This window comes from Empidonax traillii, unplaced genomic scaffold (assembly GCF_003031625.1).
Source record: "Empidonax traillii isolate 1590-97213 ecotype Southwest subspecies unplaced genomic scaffold, ASM303162v1 scaffold48:size2401408, whole genome shotgun sequence".
In the NCBI taxonomy this organism is placed as follows: domain Eukaryota; kingdom Metazoa; phylum Chordata; class Aves; order Passeriformes; family Tyrannidae; genus Empidonax; species Empidonax traillii.
This window is the reverse complement of record NW_020955241.1, coordinates 1,664,043-1,684,939: the sequence shown is the minus strand read 5'-3', so window position 1 is coordinate 1,684,939 and position 20,897 is coordinate 1,664,043. Positions and strand designations below refer to the sequence as shown.

General features: G+C 38.8%; 1 protein-coding gene across 8 annotated transcripts in view; it reads right to left on the bottom strand.

Moving 5' to 3' along the window:
- Positions 1-663: 663 nt before the first annotated feature.
- The window catches only part of IKZF1 (IKAROS family zinc finger 1), a 106,409-nt gene continuing 86,175 nt past the window's right edge, over positions 664-20,897 (bottom strand). For 6 of the 8 annotated variants that reach the window (XM_027878976.1, XM_027878968.1, XM_027878974.1 and 3 more), the window contains 5 exons: positions 19,307-19,567; positions 13,726-13,893; positions 11,675-11,800; positions 7,211-7,345; positions 664-3,060 (listed from right to left, as the gene is read on the bottom strand). In XM_027878976.1, the coding sequence (XP_027734777.1) occupies positions 2,357-3,060; positions 7,211-7,345; positions 11,675-11,800; positions 13,726-13,893; positions 19,307-19,567 (1,394 nt within the window). In that variant the 3' untranslated portion in view covers positions 664-2,356. The remainder of the gene's footprint in view (positions 3,061-7,210; positions 7,346-11,674; positions 11,801-13,725; positions 13,894-19,306; positions 19,568-20,897) is intronic. The other 2 variants (XM_027878970.1, XM_027878975.1) reach the window with 2 other exon arrangements.

Below are 20,897 nucleotides of genomic sequence, written 5' to 3'. Positions count from 1 at the left end.
AGAATAGTCTCAGCTGAGTTACAACATGGGAGTGGAGGGAGATCAATAAAATTCCTTAAGGCAACCGAGGTATACTGTAGGAATGGAGGGGATCACCTTTGGGTCTATAGTTTACACTACTCATTTTTGGGGGACTGTTGGCCATCCTGCATGTACGAGGCCACCTGTGCTAGTGATGTGTTCTCACTGCTGCAGGTGCATCCACCAGGTCTGGGGATATTCAGAGCCAACATTCACATCTGGGGACAAAGCTGCTCAACTGTCAGTGACACGTTCACTGTAAGAACGCCCCTGTGCCCACGTGTCAGGTGAAGCAAGATGGCATGAGCTGGCATAAAAAGCCAAGGCCTGTATGGCGTGCCTTATATAGCATATAGAAGCATATATTTGTAATTCGTTATTTCATCAGTATCTTTCCTCTAGCTTCAGTGTTGTTGCTCCTGACTTACACCTGCAAAAGTGAAAGCAGAAGAGGGAACTCTGTGTGCCTGTAACAGTACGTGTATATAGGAAATGTGCATCAAATATAGCTCCAAGTGTCAGGCCACGCTGGCCTAGATGTAAGCAGTTCATGATGCCATCAAATCTTTTTTGTAATAAACAGATGTGCTTGCATACACTTATGAATGGAAAATGTGTAAATGTATGACAAGACTACTAGTCTTGTAGGTTATTTGATTGTGTTTATTGCAAAATATCCAGCTATTATCAGAGTGGAAGTACTTATACATCAAGCTACGAAGATGGGTTATTTTTATGGATGTTGCTCAGGAAGTATTGTAACACTGATGACAGATTTTTATGCAGCTGCAAAAATGTCTCTTTTGCCCAGTCCTAAATTACGAGGGTGTTCAGGGAAAGAAAAGAAATATTTGGAAGAGGAAGCTAAGCAGAAGCTTTAAAAAAAAAAAAAAAAAAAGTATTTTTAAAATATCAGCTGTGTTTGGGGTTAAAATCTATTTGTCACAGAAATTTTTATTATAACTGAAGGTACAGTATCTGCAGCAGAATCCCATGGAAAAAGCTTCTGGTTGACCTTGCTGCACTCTGCAAAGTGCTGCAGTCTCCGGTCTCTCTTCTGCAAACCCCACCATTTTTTAAACCTTAAGATTAGTTCCCTGAAGTAAAAGTAACTCAAAGCATGTAGTGAAATGACTAAAAGTGAATAGGAAGTCGAGGTTCTCAGCACCTTTGTGGGCTTGGTCCCTCATGAAATGGCGAATGCCAGGAAAAAAGAAGAAGCCTGCAAATTTTGACTGGATGGTTTAATTCATCTGAGTGCTTTAAAATTAATTAAGTGCAACACTTACGAGTAGAGCCACAAAATCTACAAGAGGACGTCTTCTGTGCAAGCAAAATGGGATTTTTTTCATATGTAAGAGAGGGACATTTGGATATTTCCCAGACAGTTTAAAAAGATGAAAAATGTGCATAAAGAGACTTTCCCCACACATATATCTATCTAGTGCTTCTCTCAACTGTACATCATACTTTTCTAAATAACTGAAACTTTAAAAAGAAAGAAAAATTAAATACAGTGTAAATTGCTTATGCAGAGAGAGGAGGGGTTACTTAACAAAAAGTGGGGGGTTATTGGATAGGAAGAGAAAATATTTATTCAAAGAAGAGCCAACAATTTTCTATACATTAAATGCAATTTATACTTCACAGAGTATTTTACAAGGGTGTTTTTTCTATCTTTCACATTCCTGCCCACCTGCCTAGTGACACAAACAAGGCATGTTGTGATGCCAATACCAGTAGCACCCTTGCAGATGGAAATGTTCTGCTTTTTACCACCAAAGCAACTCAGAACCTTCTGGCTGGGGGGGTCCTGCACCACCCCAGCTGTCTGTGAAGTCATCTGAGATGGGCCCCTCCTTCTTTAGTTGAGTTCAATCTTCACAAAAGAGTCAAATAATACCAGGAAGTCAAAAAACATACATCTTGTAGAAGAACCCAATGCTCAGGGTGTTAAGAGAGAAAGCTTGGCCACTCCTGCCTGTTGTGTCCTCACTGTGTGGTGCAACCTTGGCATGGTTAACAGTTCTGGCAAGGGAGGTTTGCAAGAAGCATCAGTTAAGGGAAGGGCTTTCAGCTATGTGACTACAAAAGCTCCTACTTACATTACTAAAGGGTTTTGGTGATCAAACATTTTCAGTAAAAACTCATTTTAGAAAACTGAGTTGCAATGCATGCTACCAAAATGAAATCTCTTTTCTTGTGAGAAAAAAATTGCTGACCTTCTGATTCTCTTGTTACTTTTACTGTCCAGCTGACTTGTGCTTTGTTGCTGTCATGGCTCGTGCAGCTCCAGTAACCCAGCTGCTGAGGCTAGATCTGTGCCAGAGGAGTTCTAACTCATGTGGAAACGGTGCTCCCCTCGAGTTATGTGGGAGGAGAATTCGTACCTGTCCTGGCTATGGTAGCCACACATGTTGCACTCAAAAGGATCACGGAACCCGTGGCAACCCATGTGGATTGTATACATCACATGATCCAAGAAAAGGACTCGACAGTGTTCACACTTGTAAACTTTCACTTGCTCCCCGTTGCTGCTGATCACTTTGAAAGCATCCTGGGAATTGTCACTACCCGCTCTCAAGACATCATATTGCCTGTTTTCTTCTTTTATAGAGATGCCATTTCTTGCATGGGAACCTATGTGGTTTGTCAGGTAGATCAAACCACTGCGTTCCTCATTATTGCTCTCTGTATCTGTTGAGTCTTGGCAGCTGTTGCTGGGAGAGGCATCTCGTTCAGAGGACACAGATTTGGCTTTGGAAAGCAGCAACAAGTTTTCCACTGCGCTGTCCTGAGGAAGGTTGGAGCGAACCTGACTGTCCCCGAGAGGTTTGTGGAGCTGATACATGGGGCTGATGACAGGCACCACCTCAGAACCCCCTGGCGGTGTCTGGACAAGGGGACGCAAGGACTCTGCCCCCAGGTAACTGATGGCATTATTAATGGCCTGGTCGATGACGTGCGTCTGCATAATCTCGTTCTCCTTCTCGTAGTTGGTGGTGGCATCGTATGGAAGGTCTGGCAAACACTTTTCACCTGCAGTGAAAAACAGTGAGAAGTCAGACGGTTCATTTCTACACAATAAAGAACTGCACATCATGGATTAATAAAAGATGGAAGAAGAATCCACCTCTGAAATCCACCTGAGGTATTCACAGTTCTCTAATACAGGCAGAAAAATGGTGGGTTGGTGGGCCTTTTTTAGCCTGATAAATAATCTGAGGGCTTTGGAAAAACAAATGGATGAAAAGCAGATTCTGGAAATAATTACATGGGACTCAGGGGTGCTACAGACCAAGTGCTTCATCCTCTCTTTCTCCTTTCTAACTGGAGTCCCTACAGTGAGCTGAGGCATTGTTTCTGTGGTTAGTGAAGCCAGTGTACCAGCACAATCACAGTGAGTCTGGCCTTCACGCTTCAGAGCATGAAGCCCATTATCAATATTTTTCCCTAAAGTATTATATTCTTAGACTGGAAATTGTATGCTTTAGTTTCAGACCTTCAGTTCCTTAGAAATAACCCACATTGCACTATGGTCACACTTAATTTAAAGAAAAATCAACAAAAACTTTACATTTTGTACTGCCACCACCCCCACACACCTGGTTTTTAATAAGCCATGTTAGACACATTACCAGAAGCTACTAATGTTCCTAAATATTTTGTGTCAAAAAGGTGTCACATACAGAAGTAACCAAGAACCATCGAAAAAAATTAAGGTGTGTTTGTAGTTGGAATATATTTTTCCTACACAGTAAAAAGCCCCATCTAGAGCAAGATTACTTGTTACATATAACTTGACTCTGTTGGTATGCCAAAAAGTAAGAGGGAAGTCTTTAACTTTTAAAACATCAGACTGCACTTATGTATCTCTAGCTGGATACCCTAGTACCCTAGAACACAAATTTCACTACAATTTCCCCCAAATTCCTGGACAGATACGACTAAGCAAAACATAGAAGGCAAAAGTTAGGAGTGGAAGAAACTATTCGAATGCACAGATGCTGATTTTATGAATTTAAGCAGTCTTCTCAAACAATGTAAACCATGAATGTTATTATCAGGCCTCTAATAAATTTATGCAAATGAAAAGAGGTAAAATATTTCCACAGATTCCTATGATCTACCAATAAGAGAATGTTTGCAGTCTGGATGGATCTTCTAGCTCTGCAGATCTTGCAAAACACTGAAAGCCATAAACATTTCTATGTGCTGTCATTATTTCCTGTTCAATATGAAATCTGCTGGTAGATCTCTCAGAGTCCTAATTTGTCAAAAGGAACATTAACAGAAGCATGGAAAATTTATCAGAAGTTCTGCACATTAATTTATCAACAATTTCCCCACCCAGTTTTCACTCAAATTGACTATCCAAGGTCAGTGAAGAGCCCAGAAACCTTCTAGCATGACACTATTGCAAGGATGGGGATCAAAGTGTAGGGAGTCCTGCTGTCCATATTTTCCACAAAATATGGTTTCCTACTAGTTTGTCCCTGCTCTGCAATCAGAGAAAGAAATACTCTGAGCATTGCATAAGTTCCTATAGGGGATGTAGGGTACAGACACCTTCTAGCTGTGCTGCAGTTCCTCTTATTTTCTTTCCCAATCATTCTGCCAATTTAAGAAGCCCTTTACTGGAGTGCATTCTTCAAGATTTATCCTTGATAATGGTATAGTTTTCAGGCAGAATTTGATGCTTAAGATTCAAAACAGGCATTGTGAAAGACTCTTGAATTAAATGCAGAACACCCCTCCTAATATGAATCTATACTCTTGATTCAAGGAGGCTAAAATGAGGTCAATATCGTTTATATTCCATGGGCACTGCACACCACTGAAAACTGGGACAGGTCTTCATTAAACACACAATTTTGGGCATCCAGAAGGCATGATTTTAGTATATCTTTCTTGGGTAGTATTTGCTTTATGTAGCATAACTAGTCAGTAGTTGGCCTGAGAGGATCAAGTGTTCATGAGAAAAATTTTTTTCCAAGTGAAGTGCCCGAAACAGACACAAACCTAAGGTAGGCAGGTACCATTTCTGTATCTGGGCAATGCAGGTAATACTTGCACTCATTAAAAATAATAGCTCATTTCTGTGGTTATTAGAGCATAAGTAAATTAAACTGCTAATGGTTTGATGCACTTCAAGTTTTGCACTGCTCGGGATTCTGAAGCAAGTACTTAAAAGGTAAAAATGCACTCAGCACATGTGGACACCATTTTTCTTAGTATTTTTAATCCCTCTCTTTTCTTAGCTGCCTATTTTTTTAAAACATGATAACCATGCGTCAACCTTTAACGCAGTTCTCATTCTCTGGTTTGGATGACCCAGTTCTGCTTTTGGGTCTGGGAGCTATTCCAGTTTGGAATACAGAGATAATTTCACAGGTAACTGGCTGAATTTGGTGAATGATGCCACTTTTGAAAGGTAATGAATTCAGTCTTGAGAAAAAACTAGCGAAGTAGAAGACAAAGACAGTCCTTCTCTTATGTGAAGGATATCCTTTGCTCCTTCTCCCTGGGATTGGGATGACACGATAATCTGCAGGAACAATAAACATGTCTTACTACCCAAAACCTCTACTGACCAGCCAGCCCAACCTCGAATTAATCAGAAATGTACCTATTACATGAAGCAGCAGGTGTAGACTGGAAAGGAAAGGATTTGGGGCATTTTCTTGTCAGAAAAGTTTGTCCTTTTGAAGGTTAGCAAATTTCCATAAATATCTGCTGTCAGTAGGTTGTCTTCCCACACTGCACCTGAATAACTAACTGACAGGAAACTCTGCCCTTCCAAAACTCAAAGTTATACTGGCCTTCTTTACTGTTTCTCAGGGTGAAGAGAGAAAAGGAGAACGATCCAGCTAGTCCACACCCACGGATACATTGCATATAGGATACTTGCTAGTACCTTTTAAAGTTTAGCACTTCTGGTCTTCCTGGAGCTTTCACAGAATTAGTATTATGCCTGATGCAATCAGTTACTAGAGTGTCTAAACTAATATGGTTTGCCTGACACAGATGATATATTTTTGGTAACTACCTCTACTACAATTTTTGTCCTTTTACAAACATTTCTTAGCCTTTACTGCCTCCTAGAATTGTTGCCGTTGGACTTGAAAAAAACTTGGACTTTATTTCAAAATCTTTTGTTGCACCTTCTGATGTAGCTGGAATTCCCCTTTCCTTGTCTAGGAAATACTAATTTTCCTTTCAGCCTTGTGTCCTTGTTGAAGAAAGCGTATTTGCATTTTCTGTCCCACAAACTGTTTTTTTTTTTTTGCCTTGACTTTTGACTGAAGACTTTCTCAGTGTGTGTTTTGTTTCAAAGACTTTAGTTTTATCTGACTGTCTCCTATAGAATAATATTATAAAAGAATTTACAATTACAAAAGAATCTAACTGGATATGAGTATATGATGTCCTCTGATTTCTGTTTTTATTTATTTAAGACTACGCTCCACAGCTGACAAAATATTGTCTGTGGGTCTCACAAAACTGGTGTAACCACTGCTTAATAAAAACAGAAAAATACATGAGGACTCTTCATTTTTATAGGCATGACATCAAATTTTTCTCTGTTAAGACAGGAACCACTAGGTGCAAATGGGCATGAAGTTTTTGCATCATTCATAGAAGTACTCAAAGATCTTTTCATTTAGGTATTTTTCTCAGACATGATCCTTTTGGGCTTCAGATGTGCACAGACTTTATCAAAGGATGAAGAATATTACCCACTCTATGTTCAACTATTCACAAACACTTTCAGAAACACCAATATGCCCAGATCTTAATGTCATCCAAGAATTCAATAAAATAACTCTGAAAGTGTGGTCAAGTGCTATCCCAACAGGAAACTTCTATTCCTATCCTCAGGTTCTTAAGGCAACTTCAAGAGCCTGTCCAGATCTTGTAATGATCTGGTTCATAAACTTTTTAAAGGCAGGAAAAAGATTTAAATTTGATCTCCAGATGTGGAAAATTAAACATGCAAAAATGTATGCTGGAGATGTTTGAGTCTTTTTTTTCCCCCAACAAATTTCTGTATCTGCTTCTGTAGAGATACATACTATTAACTTATAAAACCAAGTAAAATCATAAAGCAAAAGTAAAAATCCTGTAATATTTTTGGGGGTTTTGTTTTGTTTTATTTTTTAGGAGACAGCAAACGTTTAACTCTTACCAACAAATTTCTGAGGCATAGAGCTCTTACGTTTGGCGACGTTACTTGCTAGTCTATCCAGCACGAGGGCTCTTTCTGACCCTATCTTGCACAGGTCTTCAGCCATTTCACTCTGGTTAGTTTCCTCTTTTATGACTGAAATCAAATGACATCAGAAGGGTTAGGCAGGCTTGTTCCATTTTAATGGAACTGTTGTCTTCAGCTTATTGTTTGTCAGTTAATGTCTTTTAGCTTCCAAGCAGCTGGATGAAGGAGTTCACCGTATCAGACACAGGATGGTTCTGACTCTTGGTAACAAAATCCCTCACACTGATTAATCTATGTACATATTCATGTTTCCCTCATTTAGGATACAAAAATGAGATCGCAACTGTAAGGTTTCTGCCTGTATGTCATGCAATCACTCCACCCTTGTTCTATAGCCACACTACATTTCTGTGAATAAATGAGGTCCTAACATTACACTGGACATGAAGCAGTTTATTGTTTCACCCTCCCGCTGACACCCCCACTGTCCCTCTGCACCCATCTGAGTCAAACCATTTGTATTATCATCCCTTCTTTATCAGGAAAAACGGATAAACTTCTCAACTCCAGCAGTGGAAGATATATTTGCAGGCTACACCAGCCCTTCTCTCCAGCCCCTTTTTTCCCTAGCAAATATTTAGATACTTCCTTGATGCAATTTATATTTTAAATAACCATTTAAACTGATAAAATCACACCTACAGTGGAATACTGATTTCCAGTACTCAAACCTGTTTCCCAACCTCCTGCTGTTGCTGAGACACTGTAGAATTAGGAGCTTAGCTGTGAGGCTCTAGGAAAAGAAGACTATTTCACTTTCACTATATTTTACTTCAGTATTTTCCTGCAGAAACAAAAGGGATGTATGAAAATGCACTGTCAAAATAATGACTATGAAAAATGCATGGAAAAGTATTTTTGACTTCGAGCATCTAAAGCAAAGATAATATGCAGTGAGATCAGAGCACAATTGTTTTGTTGGGTTTTATTTTTTGTTTGTTTGGTTTTTTCTTTTGGCATTGTTGTTTGTCAAGGCAGAGAGAGGGGTTAATTTTACTTTTACCTGCTACTAAGATATGGACATTTTTCCTGAACTTGTGAGTTTCTGTTAAAGGAAGAAGCAAAAGATGATTTTTAGGCTTCAGTTCTTTAGGTTGTTTCAATTAGGTGTCCTGCTCTGCTACATTTTGCCTTCTCTGCCTGCTGAGAATTCCTTTTATCACTGGATTTACTGGTTCACAGAACCCATTACTCTGGTACCTCGGTGTTTCTCAATAGTTGAGAACACATTGTTCTAATGCAACGTTATTCTGACAATATACCACAGCCACAAAAGGATGGTTGTGAAAATTTCACTGTCCCTGAAATACATGAAATCAGAGTCTGGTGGATAACTGTGAGGAGCAGGTAAAATGTTCCAGACAACACCACTCTGCAATACCAAAATGAAGAATGCATAGGTGGTTCTTGAGTCCCTGCTGCAGCAGAACATACTACAGTGATAGTGACAGTGACAATGACAGTGACAGGGAGTCTCATAGAATTATACCCCAGTCCCATAAGACACTAAAGATTGTGACCAGTGTAAGAAATGAGCGGAATTTGGTCATGAAGCTGAAGAAGAGTAAAGGGTGTTGATGGTACATAGTCACCACTGAACAAGCACACACCAGCATCTTGTGCTGGCCAAGGCTTTCAAGTACCACCTCAGGAGGAGACTTACAGAGAATGTTTTAAAGCAGACATTTAACGGGGAAACAAAAGACTGATTTTTTAGTTAAACATTGAAATGATCAAGAAGTATTTGTTTAGAATATAACAGCATTACATTTCTGATCAGTTCAAGAGAGGATGAATCATGTATTCAACAGTCAAACTTTCAAACTTTTAAAACTGCTATTAAGAAAAAGGGCAAATTGTACTATGTACTAATATCCATCATTTGCAACTGAAACCCCCTGTAATTTGTTACCAACTGGAAAACTATTTCTCTGTAATTCGGTATCTGTGAATTGAAAAAAGTAAATAATTTTATCTTTTCAAATTAATATTCCCAAGTGACTGAAGAACCATAATTGACCTTTTTAAACTTCATAAACTATTTCTTCTGTTATTTTATATAAGCCTGGTAAGACTTCAGCACACTTTCACTAAACTCAAATGCAAAACTCCAGATAATATCTCTAAGAGAAGAACTTCACATGAACAGTGAGATTCTAGTCCTCTAAAATAAGAATTTTGCCATTAAATTCATCAGGTTCCAATTTTGTGTTGCATTTCCATCTCTTAAAGGAAGAAAACAAAAGTTAAAATATAAATACAATCTCTTTTTCCCCTTCTTACTCCTCTTTTCTTGATCTCTCCTTTATTTAATTTATTTCACAATTATATTGTTAGATTTATAAGCTAATGGAAAACTTCTACCAGTTTAGGTCCTTTCAACTGACATTTTTATCTACATATACTGCAAAGGGTGCTTAAAAATGCTGTTAAAAGCAATCCTGCTGTGGCAGAATGTCAAATCAGATACTCTAGCAGATTGTTGTATCAACTTTTTTCTGGTATCAACTTTTTTTGTTGTATCAACTTTTTTTGGGAAAAAATGGCCTGAATAATAGATCCACATCACACCTTGAAATACTGTAATAACAGTGGCAGTACAGCTACTTGCTTTTCTAGATATAACATAGAATACACAAAAAGTCCCAGAAAGACACTCTATTGTTTCTTCATGCAAAATACTAGGAAAAATGCAGGAAAGTTTCATGTTCTAGAAATGTAAAGAATTTATTAATTAACTGAGTACTAAATTCGTTTTAAGAGTGAAGTCCTTCACCGGATAAAAGGTCTAAAACTTGAACTTAATACTTTTTTTTCTAATTTGCAAAAGCAGTCCTATTACATCAAATACAGATTTACAAGATACTTCCAGTATATACAAGAAAAAAAGTGATTGTTTCAAAGCATTAATGAATTCCTCAAGTTTTCATCCTACTGAGATTTTAGATATTTAGCTGTAAGCTAGTGCAAGCTCTCCTGTCATGATTTGATATAAGCAAATGTCCATCTCTAAAGCTATTAAAGTTTATGATTCCTGACACCAGTTTCATCTGGGCATTTTTCCTACTAAGACTTTAGTAGTAGTTCAGCAACTCATTCCCACAGATTCAAATCCACGTGCCAGACACCGAAGACTGAAATTCTAAAACAAAGTATTTGCTTTGAAATCATGTCACCTCTTTGAGGAATAAAAATTGTTGCCTACTGTATATTACACTGAGCTTTTCTATTTATACATTCTCCAGCCCCTCAATAAAATTAGAAGGGGCGCTGCTCTAACATGCTGTCTGCCAAAAGCATCTCAGCTGTATTCACTGCTATCATTATGTGCATATACTTTACGTTATTTGATAGCATGTAAAAGCATATTCAGGTTCTTTAAAGAGATAAAATATTAAATGAGGCATAATTGCAAATAAGGCAGAGAGAACCATCCATTTTTGTCATTTGACAAACCAAATAACATATACTGACAGGATCAAAAGGGTATACAGGAAATGGAACTTAAACTTCACCACAGAAGCTGGATCTCCTCTATCTAAAACTGCAAATATGAGGGGATTTTGTATGGCTAATTACTGTGATGGATCCCATACAGATCTCTAGGATCTTTATTAAAAAATACAATCCAAGCCCCAATATCTGCTTGCTCTATTTCTAGGCATAGTTTTAGAGTTGATATTCTCCAAGAAATAGACTTTATCTTTATCATAAAACTAATCTCTCAGAGAAGAACAACAGGTTCTCACCTCCCCTCAGTTTTCTTTTAAAGATGAGGTTGGGAAGAAGGTTGTCAACAAATTATTAACGTTTCTGGACTGGTTCGAGTCAAACTGCCTAAATTAAATGCCTCTGGCTTCATGTCCTCTTGCTTGGAAGAGTGAGATCAAAGACAGATATCCTTGTTACATGAGTTGGTCCCAGTGGTCAAGTGAGCCCTTTAAGCCATGCCTGGGAAGGGAAGGAGATGTGCAATGCAGTAGATTCTGCAGCCCTACCTAGAACACTGGCATTAAATTTCTGTGAAAAAAAAACATCCACAAGAGTATTACAGTATAGGACTCCAAACAAAGATGGTGAGGTGATGTAGTCACACTGTCTCGAGATGAGGAACTGTGATGTTTTCCAGGTCTTGCAAGGGTTTTCCTACGTTTGAATTGTGCTTTGGCTTTTTACTTGAGCTAAACAAAGTGAGACAACAGCTAAATATTTCTCAAATAAAGAATAATCCAGATGCAATATCATACATATAGGGGGGAGGTGGGGGGGCATAGTGTGCCTCCACAATGCCACAGATGGTATTACTGTTTCTTTTGCACTTCTTTTCCTGCATTCATGACAGGACAGTGTTATTCCCCAGATGGACACAGTTATTACCTGGATAAATGCTGCTTGAGAGATTCATGCTTTGCAGGTAGTTATGGCAGCGTTCTTTATGTTCTTCCAAAGAGCTGCGCTGCTTATAACTGCGACCACAGTATCCACACTTATGGGGTTTGCCAACTGGAGGAAACACAATCAGTTATGAGATTCAGATGAGGTATTCAACAGCATATTAAAAATGGTAATGATGATAGGAAAAAAGCCCACTCCTAAAATTAAGCCATGCTGTGGTGAACTGAAGAAGGATTTCATCAATGTAAAGAAAAATCTAAATGAAAACAGAACTAAAAGAAAACTAGTTATTTATCTTTACATCAACAGGCAAAATTTGTGGGTGCTGCAAGCTGATTTTAGACAATCCACATCAGATAAAGACTGCAACACTATATCTTTAAAAGCAGCATCTACACAAGTTAGAAACTGAGACATCTTTGAAGGTCTGAAAGTATTTGCTTTAGTGTCTATACCCACAGAGACTGCCAGTGGAGGAACTGGTAGTGTAGGCAGAGACTTGCCCACAGCTGGATGTTGGTTCTGATGTAAACAGAACGAGCCCAACCCTTTTAAGACAATCTTAGATTCTGCATGTTTTCTGTTTCTGGAAATTCAAGAGAAATGGCATGACAACTTCATTTTTGTATTACACCAATCCAGTTCTAGCTAATTCTAGGAACTTCTCACCAATACTGTTTTGTGTACTTTTAGACTTGAATTTTCTGTCTTAATATGAGAAGACTCTCACCTTATATGTGATTTCACAACTTTAGATGGTTGCACAGTTTAATTTTTGAATTTTATTTACAAATTCTGAGGTGAAAATCAGATTCAGACATCCAACTTGTTTTATAATGTATTGATGTCAATTTACCAATTGTGGGAAATAATCTCTATCTACAGTTTATGCACTGTCTCTTCAACGACAGAATCCTCATAGTTTGACAAAAGTGTCTAGGTGCAATTTCAAATATATACATACATATATATATAAAGAATTATGTTTCAAATTGTGCATCCGTGAAAATCAGTAACAGCAAAGGAGAGGGAGGAAAAATACTATTTTAAGTATGTGCTTTCCTCAATCAGGCTGGGACTAAACAGGAGAAGTGGAAATTATTTTGGAGATCTGGGATCAACACTAAGGATTTTATTATGTTATTTAATATGTGTGCTAGAAAAGAAATTCCTTAGTTTTGTGCAGCACAAAAACATCTCTTTGAGAGCTCTCCTTTTGCCACCCAGAACTTGGTCCCAAAGCCAACTTTCACAAGTAACGTTACCAGTGTCAGTTCCAGCAATGTGTATTGGAGGACTCCCATCCAAATGCATTTGCAGCTTAGCTTGGGAAACTAGATGAGACTGCAGTCTGCAGTCTGCTTTTAAAGGCACTTAAATGTGCTAAATTGGTTTAACTTCACAGAAGGTATGTGACTATGGCTTCTGTCAAACAATGACAAGTTCCTGGTAATGGAAAAGTGCAGCTATTCAAAAATATTTACTCATATCCATATTACTGTTGAGACAAGACATTAAAAAACTCCATCATAGTCCCTTTTGTGGAAGATTATTATCTTTCTTTCTGCCACCCTCTCCCTTCTCCCCACTCTTTCTCTTTAAAAGTATGTGTAATAACAAGGTGCAACAAATAATACTGTAGGTTGTGTTCACTCCTTAGGTTGAGGATGACTACCAGACTGTGTTCCAACCTATATATTATCTCTTACCCTAAAACGTTCATCAGCTCTAACTCATGCTTGTACTTTCATGAAATGGATTACTCACATGAGGCTTGTAAGATGAAACCTTAATACAGAAACTTTGAATCATCCAAGAAGTATGGGAAAAAAACCCCCAGGTCTTCTGGGGAAGGGTCATGAGTGCCAGATGTGTTTAGTCATTTCTTTGCTGCTAACACACTGTGGCCAGCTCACAGCTTGGTTAACCCCAAGATGGGGCTATGTGCCTCTGCAGGGTGAGAAGTGGCCACCCTTACCTCCTCAAGAGGGGTGCTGATGAGCACCCCTGGTTAGTCCCACACCTTCACTTACCTGAGTGAGTCCTCAGATGTCCCGTGAGGGCATCCCTGCGACGGCAAGCGTAGTTACACAGGTGACACTTGAAGGGCTTTTCACCTGAGTGCAACTTTATGTGGCGCAGAAGGTTGCCCTTCTGTGTAAAGGAGGCTCCGCACTGGTTGCACTGGAAAGGGCGTTCTCCTATGGGGAGAAGAGGAAAATACATGAGAACAAAAAAAGTCTTACACGGTAACAAGAGAAAGATTTCACTGAGAAAGTTGTTTTCTCAGTGCTGCTCTGTGACTTCCACCGGCTGCAGGTTTGATATAACATGAGGCTTTCAGACTAAACCTGCCAGTTTCTTAATGCTTCACTGGCTGGGTCAATTTGATCTGAAAATCTAATTTTTTTTTTCTAAATCAGAATGGCACATCACAATGCAAATTCAAACTCATTTAAATAAAGTGACTGCAACATTTTGTGTTGAAGAGCCACTCTTCCTGATCAGCAGTTTTGGAATAAACCAATATCCAATTTTGCATGTTGTGGCATTTGGTGGGGTTTTTAATGTGGCTTTTTTCAAAGGGTCTTTAAAATATGCCACTGAAGCAGCAAAATAAAAAGGAAACTCATTAAAAATGCATTTCAGGATCACAAGTTCATTTCAGCGTTACATTCTTATATTTAAATGAAAGGCACTTCATTATAACAGTTATAATAACTTCTTTTCATTTACATTTTCCCTGTATTTTCCCTTTCAATTTCTTCTCCATTACCTGTCTGTCCCTAAGCAGCCAAATCAGGAAAGAGACAGAGAAAAGAGAGAAAGAGAGAGAGAGCAAAATCACAGAAGTTAAGACAGTGCAAAGGAAGCCCTGTACTTCCATGCAAAGTCCCAATCCTTCCCTAGGTGAGGTATCAACAGAGTAGCTGCACAAACAGGCTCTGAGGGTCTACACTTTGGACAGACACAGGGAAAAACTCAAAGAGACGCAGCCTTGATTTGTCTAAATTGGTGCCTGTTATCAAGGAAATGAATCAATGCCTTTGCAAAAATTAACATGGCTGTTGTTTGCTTTGTAGTGCTGTTTAAAATCAATATGCTCATTTATTAGTTTGTGGTGGGTTTTTTTTGTTTCTGGTTGTTTTTTTTTTTTTTTTTTTAATATAATTTAAGATGAATGAGGCCTTTTTCTGAAATGAGTGGGAAATGTTTCCAGTTGCACCAGACAGAAACTGCTTCTGCATGCCTGCTTCTCCATAACCCTCAACTAAGTCAAACCAGGCTTTGAAGCTCATTTTTTGAATTCTGTTTCTCTTAGGCATAAATTTAATCTGCTGTAGTAATTACAATGCATTAACAATATTAGAAACAGCCCAGAGATGACCCGTTTTTTAGTTTTGATTTTATTTGCATAACAATAACATTGTATTTAAGATTTCACAGCTTAAGTTAAAGTATATATATAAAAAAAGTTAAATTATTTCTTTCTTCTCTCTCACTAAACCATCATGTATTATTTTGCACACCTAGGATCAACTTTTATGTTCATACATGTGAATATATGTGCAGTGTGATCGTGTCTGACTTCAGGGTAATGCAGCAGAAGAGCTGAGAATCAATTAGACAACAGCACAATCCCAACCCAAAAATCTGAAAACCCTGCCATCAGGGCTGGCAGCTTTAGCATTTAGCAAACAGTAAACTGAATCCACTTTATGACAAGATATTTTCATTAGTCAAACAGTTTCAAGCAGGGAAGCATAGTCCTTGTCAACCCAAATGACCTCACTTTCTTTGTCCATCAAGTAGCTGTAAACTATGCCTACAACTGGTCCAGCTTGGGTGGCCAACAAAACTGCCAGCATAAGCCTCACAGGGCTTTGCAATGTACTTCATAAGCCATGCACAGTAGTGGTTGGGGAAAAAGAAAACAGGTAAGTATCTCTCTGCTTTGGGGCAGTTACTCAGCATGGAAGGTATTTTTCAGAAACAGGCTGAAACAGTAATGAAGAAATCAGTGCATCATGGGGGACACAAATCCAGAAGAAATGGTTAATTTTTACTAAACAGCTTTTCTAGCATTCATTTCTGCCATTTTTATTTACAGGAGCATAAGAGGAGAAAACGAGGATAGTAAAAGTACTCCTGGAATGAAATGCAAAGTAAAGTAAGAATGAAATGCATTTCTAGACTACAGCTCTCCCAATTACAGGGTGAAATCTTTTGCTGTGTGGAAAAGACAGACAGAGGGAGCATTTCAAACAAGATTGCTGCATGCCAAATATTTCTACAAAACTTACAGTGGGATCAAATATAAGGGAGCCTGCACCCATGTTGCTGTACAAGAGAAACACCACCACCACTGAGAGACCCTGAAGTTACAGGTAGCTTGGCTGGCCCTTGCCTGTCCATTCTAGAATTACTGGGATGGGGAATGCCTACCTTGTAAGCCCAGCAAAGGCTCCCAGACCTGCTGGAATGCTAACAGTCACCAATGGCAGGTTACTGGGTCTGGTGATATCTCCCCAGATGAGGATGGGACAGGGTGGAAAGAAAAAATATATAATTACCTTTTTTTTTTCCTTTTTTTTTTTTTTTTTTTTAAAAAACAGTGAGCTTTCTGTGTTATTTTCTCACCCGTTCTGAAGAGCACATACCTATCCTGGGCAAATTTTACCATGGTGTGTAGCCATGGACAAATATGAGCCCAGGAACAAAAACTGCAATGGGACCCTGAATTGAATAATTTTATCAATAACCACTGCAGTGATTTGCAAGCCTTTGTGGGAGCACAGGCCCTGGACCACTTATTCAGTGAAGAATATATATAATCTTAATTTAAATTTTTCTCATTTCTTAAATAATATGACAAAATCACCTGAGAGACCCGCAGAGTTCTCTAGAGCTTTCTTTTTTTATTTTTTTTAATGCTCATTCTTCAATTGGCATTAGTTTTCTAAATAAATTCAAGACACACCCAACTAAAAAGATTTGAGTGATGTAACTGGTGACTTAAGTTACAGCACTGTACATATAAGGAGGCAACACATATACCTATGCCCACACACATATATCAACATATATACACATAAGTGCACACTGAGCAAGTGAAACCTTAACCTATACCCTGAGGTATCAGCACCACTCAGCAGAAGTTTCTTTCTCCTTTCTAGATCTCCTTATTCCTAAAGAGCAAGCAAGACAACAGCAAGCTGTAGAAAATCAACCTGCTGAAAGGGAAGGAGAGTGAGAAGGGCTGGGCATCTGTGAGCAGGATTTGCTCAGCAGAAGGAGCAACAGGTAAGGGGCTAGGAAGCAGTGAGTACTGCACAGCTGCCTGCAGACAGGAGGGGGCAGAAATATCAGGTGCTGCTCTGCATATCTGCACTTGGCAGGTGTATTCATTAAAAGTAATTATGCCTTTTATCAGGTCAGGCAGTCATTTTATTTTGGCACTTTAGTGTGCTAGAGTTTTGTTCACTTATCAAATATTTATTTAAGAAAACCTCAAGGCATATGCAGGTTTTACATGAATTAGCAGCAAAGTAATTCATTTGTGAGGCTTATTCCTTCACCAGGCATGTATTGAAATGGGCTTCAGCATAGTCAGTTAAATGTCTGTAATAGTATATCCCATTTCTACTTTAATTTTCACAGTGTGGCTGAAAGGAAAAGCAGTCACCACTGTTTCCTCATGACGTCCCTTTAATTTAAACTACCAGCTCAAACTTCCAATCCCTTGCCAGCCCCTGAAAAACCACCTGAGCTCACTCAAAGAGGCTACTCAGGAAAGGAGATGAGGACAAGGTGGGAAGGAAAGCAAAGGCATTCTTTCCATGGAAGGACCCAGGAACAATGCTTCACACCCTTTAGTTTTACTAAGAGCAAAAGAAGGGGGTTCTCCTGAGCAAAGTGCCTCTTGTGCGGTGCTTCCAACTGAAGGCTTGAACTACATTCCCTGATTAAGAGGTCTCGTTGGCAAGGAGAGGGCTCTGCAAAAATGTAGAAGCCTTGGAGTGAGAGTTCTTGTGTGGCAGCACCCTGAGCACCCTTGGCAGGCACACAGGTCCCTCTGCCAGGCAAGGAGTTCGGGCACCTGACCTTCTGTGCCGGGGAAATGACCTGGCACCCAGTGAGGCAGCCCCTGGGGATGCTGTCACAGGGAGCAGGCAGCCCAGCTCATTCTCTGGAGATTTGGCCTGCTGGGTACCAACGAGTGCTTTAAACAAAGGCAGCTCTGCCCACTGCCTCTCTAAAGTCAGGTGCATCCTTACACAAGCTGTTCAGCCCTGGTGCACACACTTCCTTGGGACCTCAGTACATTTTAAGTTGCAACATATTGTTTCAACTACTGCAGCATCCTCTTCAAGCCCATGGGTCTTTTTAAAAAGCCTCATGTACAAGTAATTTTCATACACATTTTATCAACTTTTAAATTATCATATTAACATTCCTTAATTGAATGGAAAAAAAAACAACAACAAGCACTTTATTATATCTAGGATGTAGGCTACAGCCTCTGTTCTGAGAACTAGCTGTGGCTTTTCCAATAAAGATAATTATCTGTTCTTCCCTGACAAAGAGATTTTTCACACGGAATTGAAGAGTCCTTTGAAGGAGGCAGTGTAAAACTACTGCTTCTGAAGGTGGCTAACCCATGTTACACCAGCAGATCCCACTCTTCCATAGCTTGAACAGACACAGTTACAATGAAAGACAGTGGGGGATTGACAACACTTGGGGTCCCTTGCTGGATCCTCTCCATGAAACTCTGAAAAAGCTTTGCTAATCTCACTCCTTACTAATTCTGGGGAAGTTGTTTAAGCATGACTGTGGAGGAACAGTCTATGTGTTTACTGGCACAACTATTTAATGGAATCTAACTATCAGCCAGGTCGTTCTTACCTTAAAAATATTTTAAAATTCCCTCTGATTTGAATATTTATGAAAAAAAAAGTGAAATAGTCTATTTTCAAAGTAACTTGCATGGCACAAGAGTAGAATTCAGTTCTGCTCTGACTATGTATATGATGTTAGAGTTTACATTAGAAGCCTAATATTTAGGCAGCTTACATATCAGGCAAGGTGAGACTCACTCTGGTCTTTACTTCTTCATTTGTTTCAGCCTCTTCATTTTTGACACTCTTTGAAACTATTCAGAATTAGAAAATTGAGGCAAGAAAATTTACAGCACTGTATAATGCAAAGCTATCCCTATGGATATCTCTTTTTTTACACCTCTTTTAGCATCTCAGCAGAAACCCTTTAGTGCAGATTTGACCAGTGACAATACTTGTTTTTACTTCATGAAACGTTGGACAGAAAATTAACCCCTTTTTTACTCAGACTGCCAATACCATTTTCTTAACATGTATTTTACCAGTCACTTTCATAATCACTGATCCATAATGAGCTGTGTTGCTTTTCAGGAAACATTACAGTTGGGTGTGCTGTCCAAAAGGGTGTACCAAAATAACTGAGTTACAAATGGTCACTAATGCTGTATTACCTTACAAGAAGCAATGTTTGCATGATAGAGAAAAAAAAGTCTTAGTTACTAATATGTGGTCCATTCTTGCCAACTAAAACAAAAACTATGTCAGGCCTTACCAGTGTGGCTTCGTTTGTGAACCATGAGCACATTGGGACCGATGCAAATTATCCCACAGATATCACATTTTAGTTTTCCGTTAGGAAGTCGAATGCCTCCAACTCCTGACATAGCCTTGCTGCCTGGACCATTGTGTGAGCCATTCATTTTCTCTCCTGTAGCATCAAGCATTCGTAAATCCTCTGCACATTCTTCCCCATTCATTTCACAGGCACGCCCATTCTCTTCATCACTATGAGTCTCTATTTTAATATTACCAGCTGAAAAAAAACAATACAGGATGCCACTCAGTTTTGTTATAGAGCAAATATTGTGGCAAATAAACAATCACATGAAAGAGTTAACTTCTAAACAGCATGTACAATATATCTGAACAACAAAAGCTATGAACACAACTACAATTCTATGGGCAATGTGATGAGTTTGTTACACACGGAGTAAAGAACAGTGAATATCAGTAAAACAAATATGAGGCATCCAGGTAGCTGTGAACCCAAACAAAGTTACAAGTCTGTTTCTAGGTCACTTTGAGATGTTTGCATTTATAGAGTTCATTTTGACAATTCAGGCTAACTGGAATGAAACTTAAAATGAATCCACTTCACAGGGGTTTGTCAGAAACAATTGTGAAAGTAATCAAAGACAATGGATGAAAATGAACAGAAAATGCAACATTCTCCACTTGTTAGGAAGATCCCAAGTGTTGTACTGAATCCAAATATTTGGGATTCTATGGGTTGAACAAAGACAAGGGGAAAGAAAGGGGAAAGCAAAGAGTACAAACACTGATAAAGAAACCAGGGTAGGGGAAGGATGGAAGGAAGAATTTAAGAGCAAGGACTAGCATTAAAGGAAATTAGAGGAGTGATATTTGTGTTTTAGGACAGAAGGATTATGATTTCTGAGTAATAAGAGAGGATTTCCACAGCCATGAGCTACTATTAATAACCACTCAAATCAACAAAGGTGGGCGGGGGAACTGTTATGACTTTATTGGATAAATCCTTTGTGTTATAATCCCATAGGTGACAGTTGCTTGCTGCCAGAAGAACAATTTGGGTGTGAATTTCTCATGGGCTCACAACATATGATAACACAGAGGCTATGAACAGAGCAAACTTTAACACTAAAGAAAAGGTCCAAGATTCAGACCAGTTCATGCCAATATTCATTCCTCTTCTCTCTACTGTATGATGTTTTGTGTAGGAAAAAAGTAATCTTTGCTGTTATTTCTGTTTTTTTCTGATCTAGTGATTTTGGTGAAAAAATACTTCTTCATTAGGCTGAAAAAGGCCATTTCATTGCCCAAAATCTTACTTTCCATACAGTAAAAAACCTCTTCCTTCACCCCACCCCACCCCAAAAAGGAAAGCATTTACTTTAAAGGTTAGCTGGTCTTTTTTATCCAATAAAGTTCAGGACTTTTCCTCCTGTAGAATGGTAGTTTCACAGTAGCCTCATTCAAAAGCAGTGGTGTAATAATGACACAGTAATAAGCTATGGACAATAGTTACCTCAGGAGACGAAAGACCCTGATATTCCTTTGAAAGGGAGAGGTTTGACAAACTCTTCTCTGATACACATTGCAAC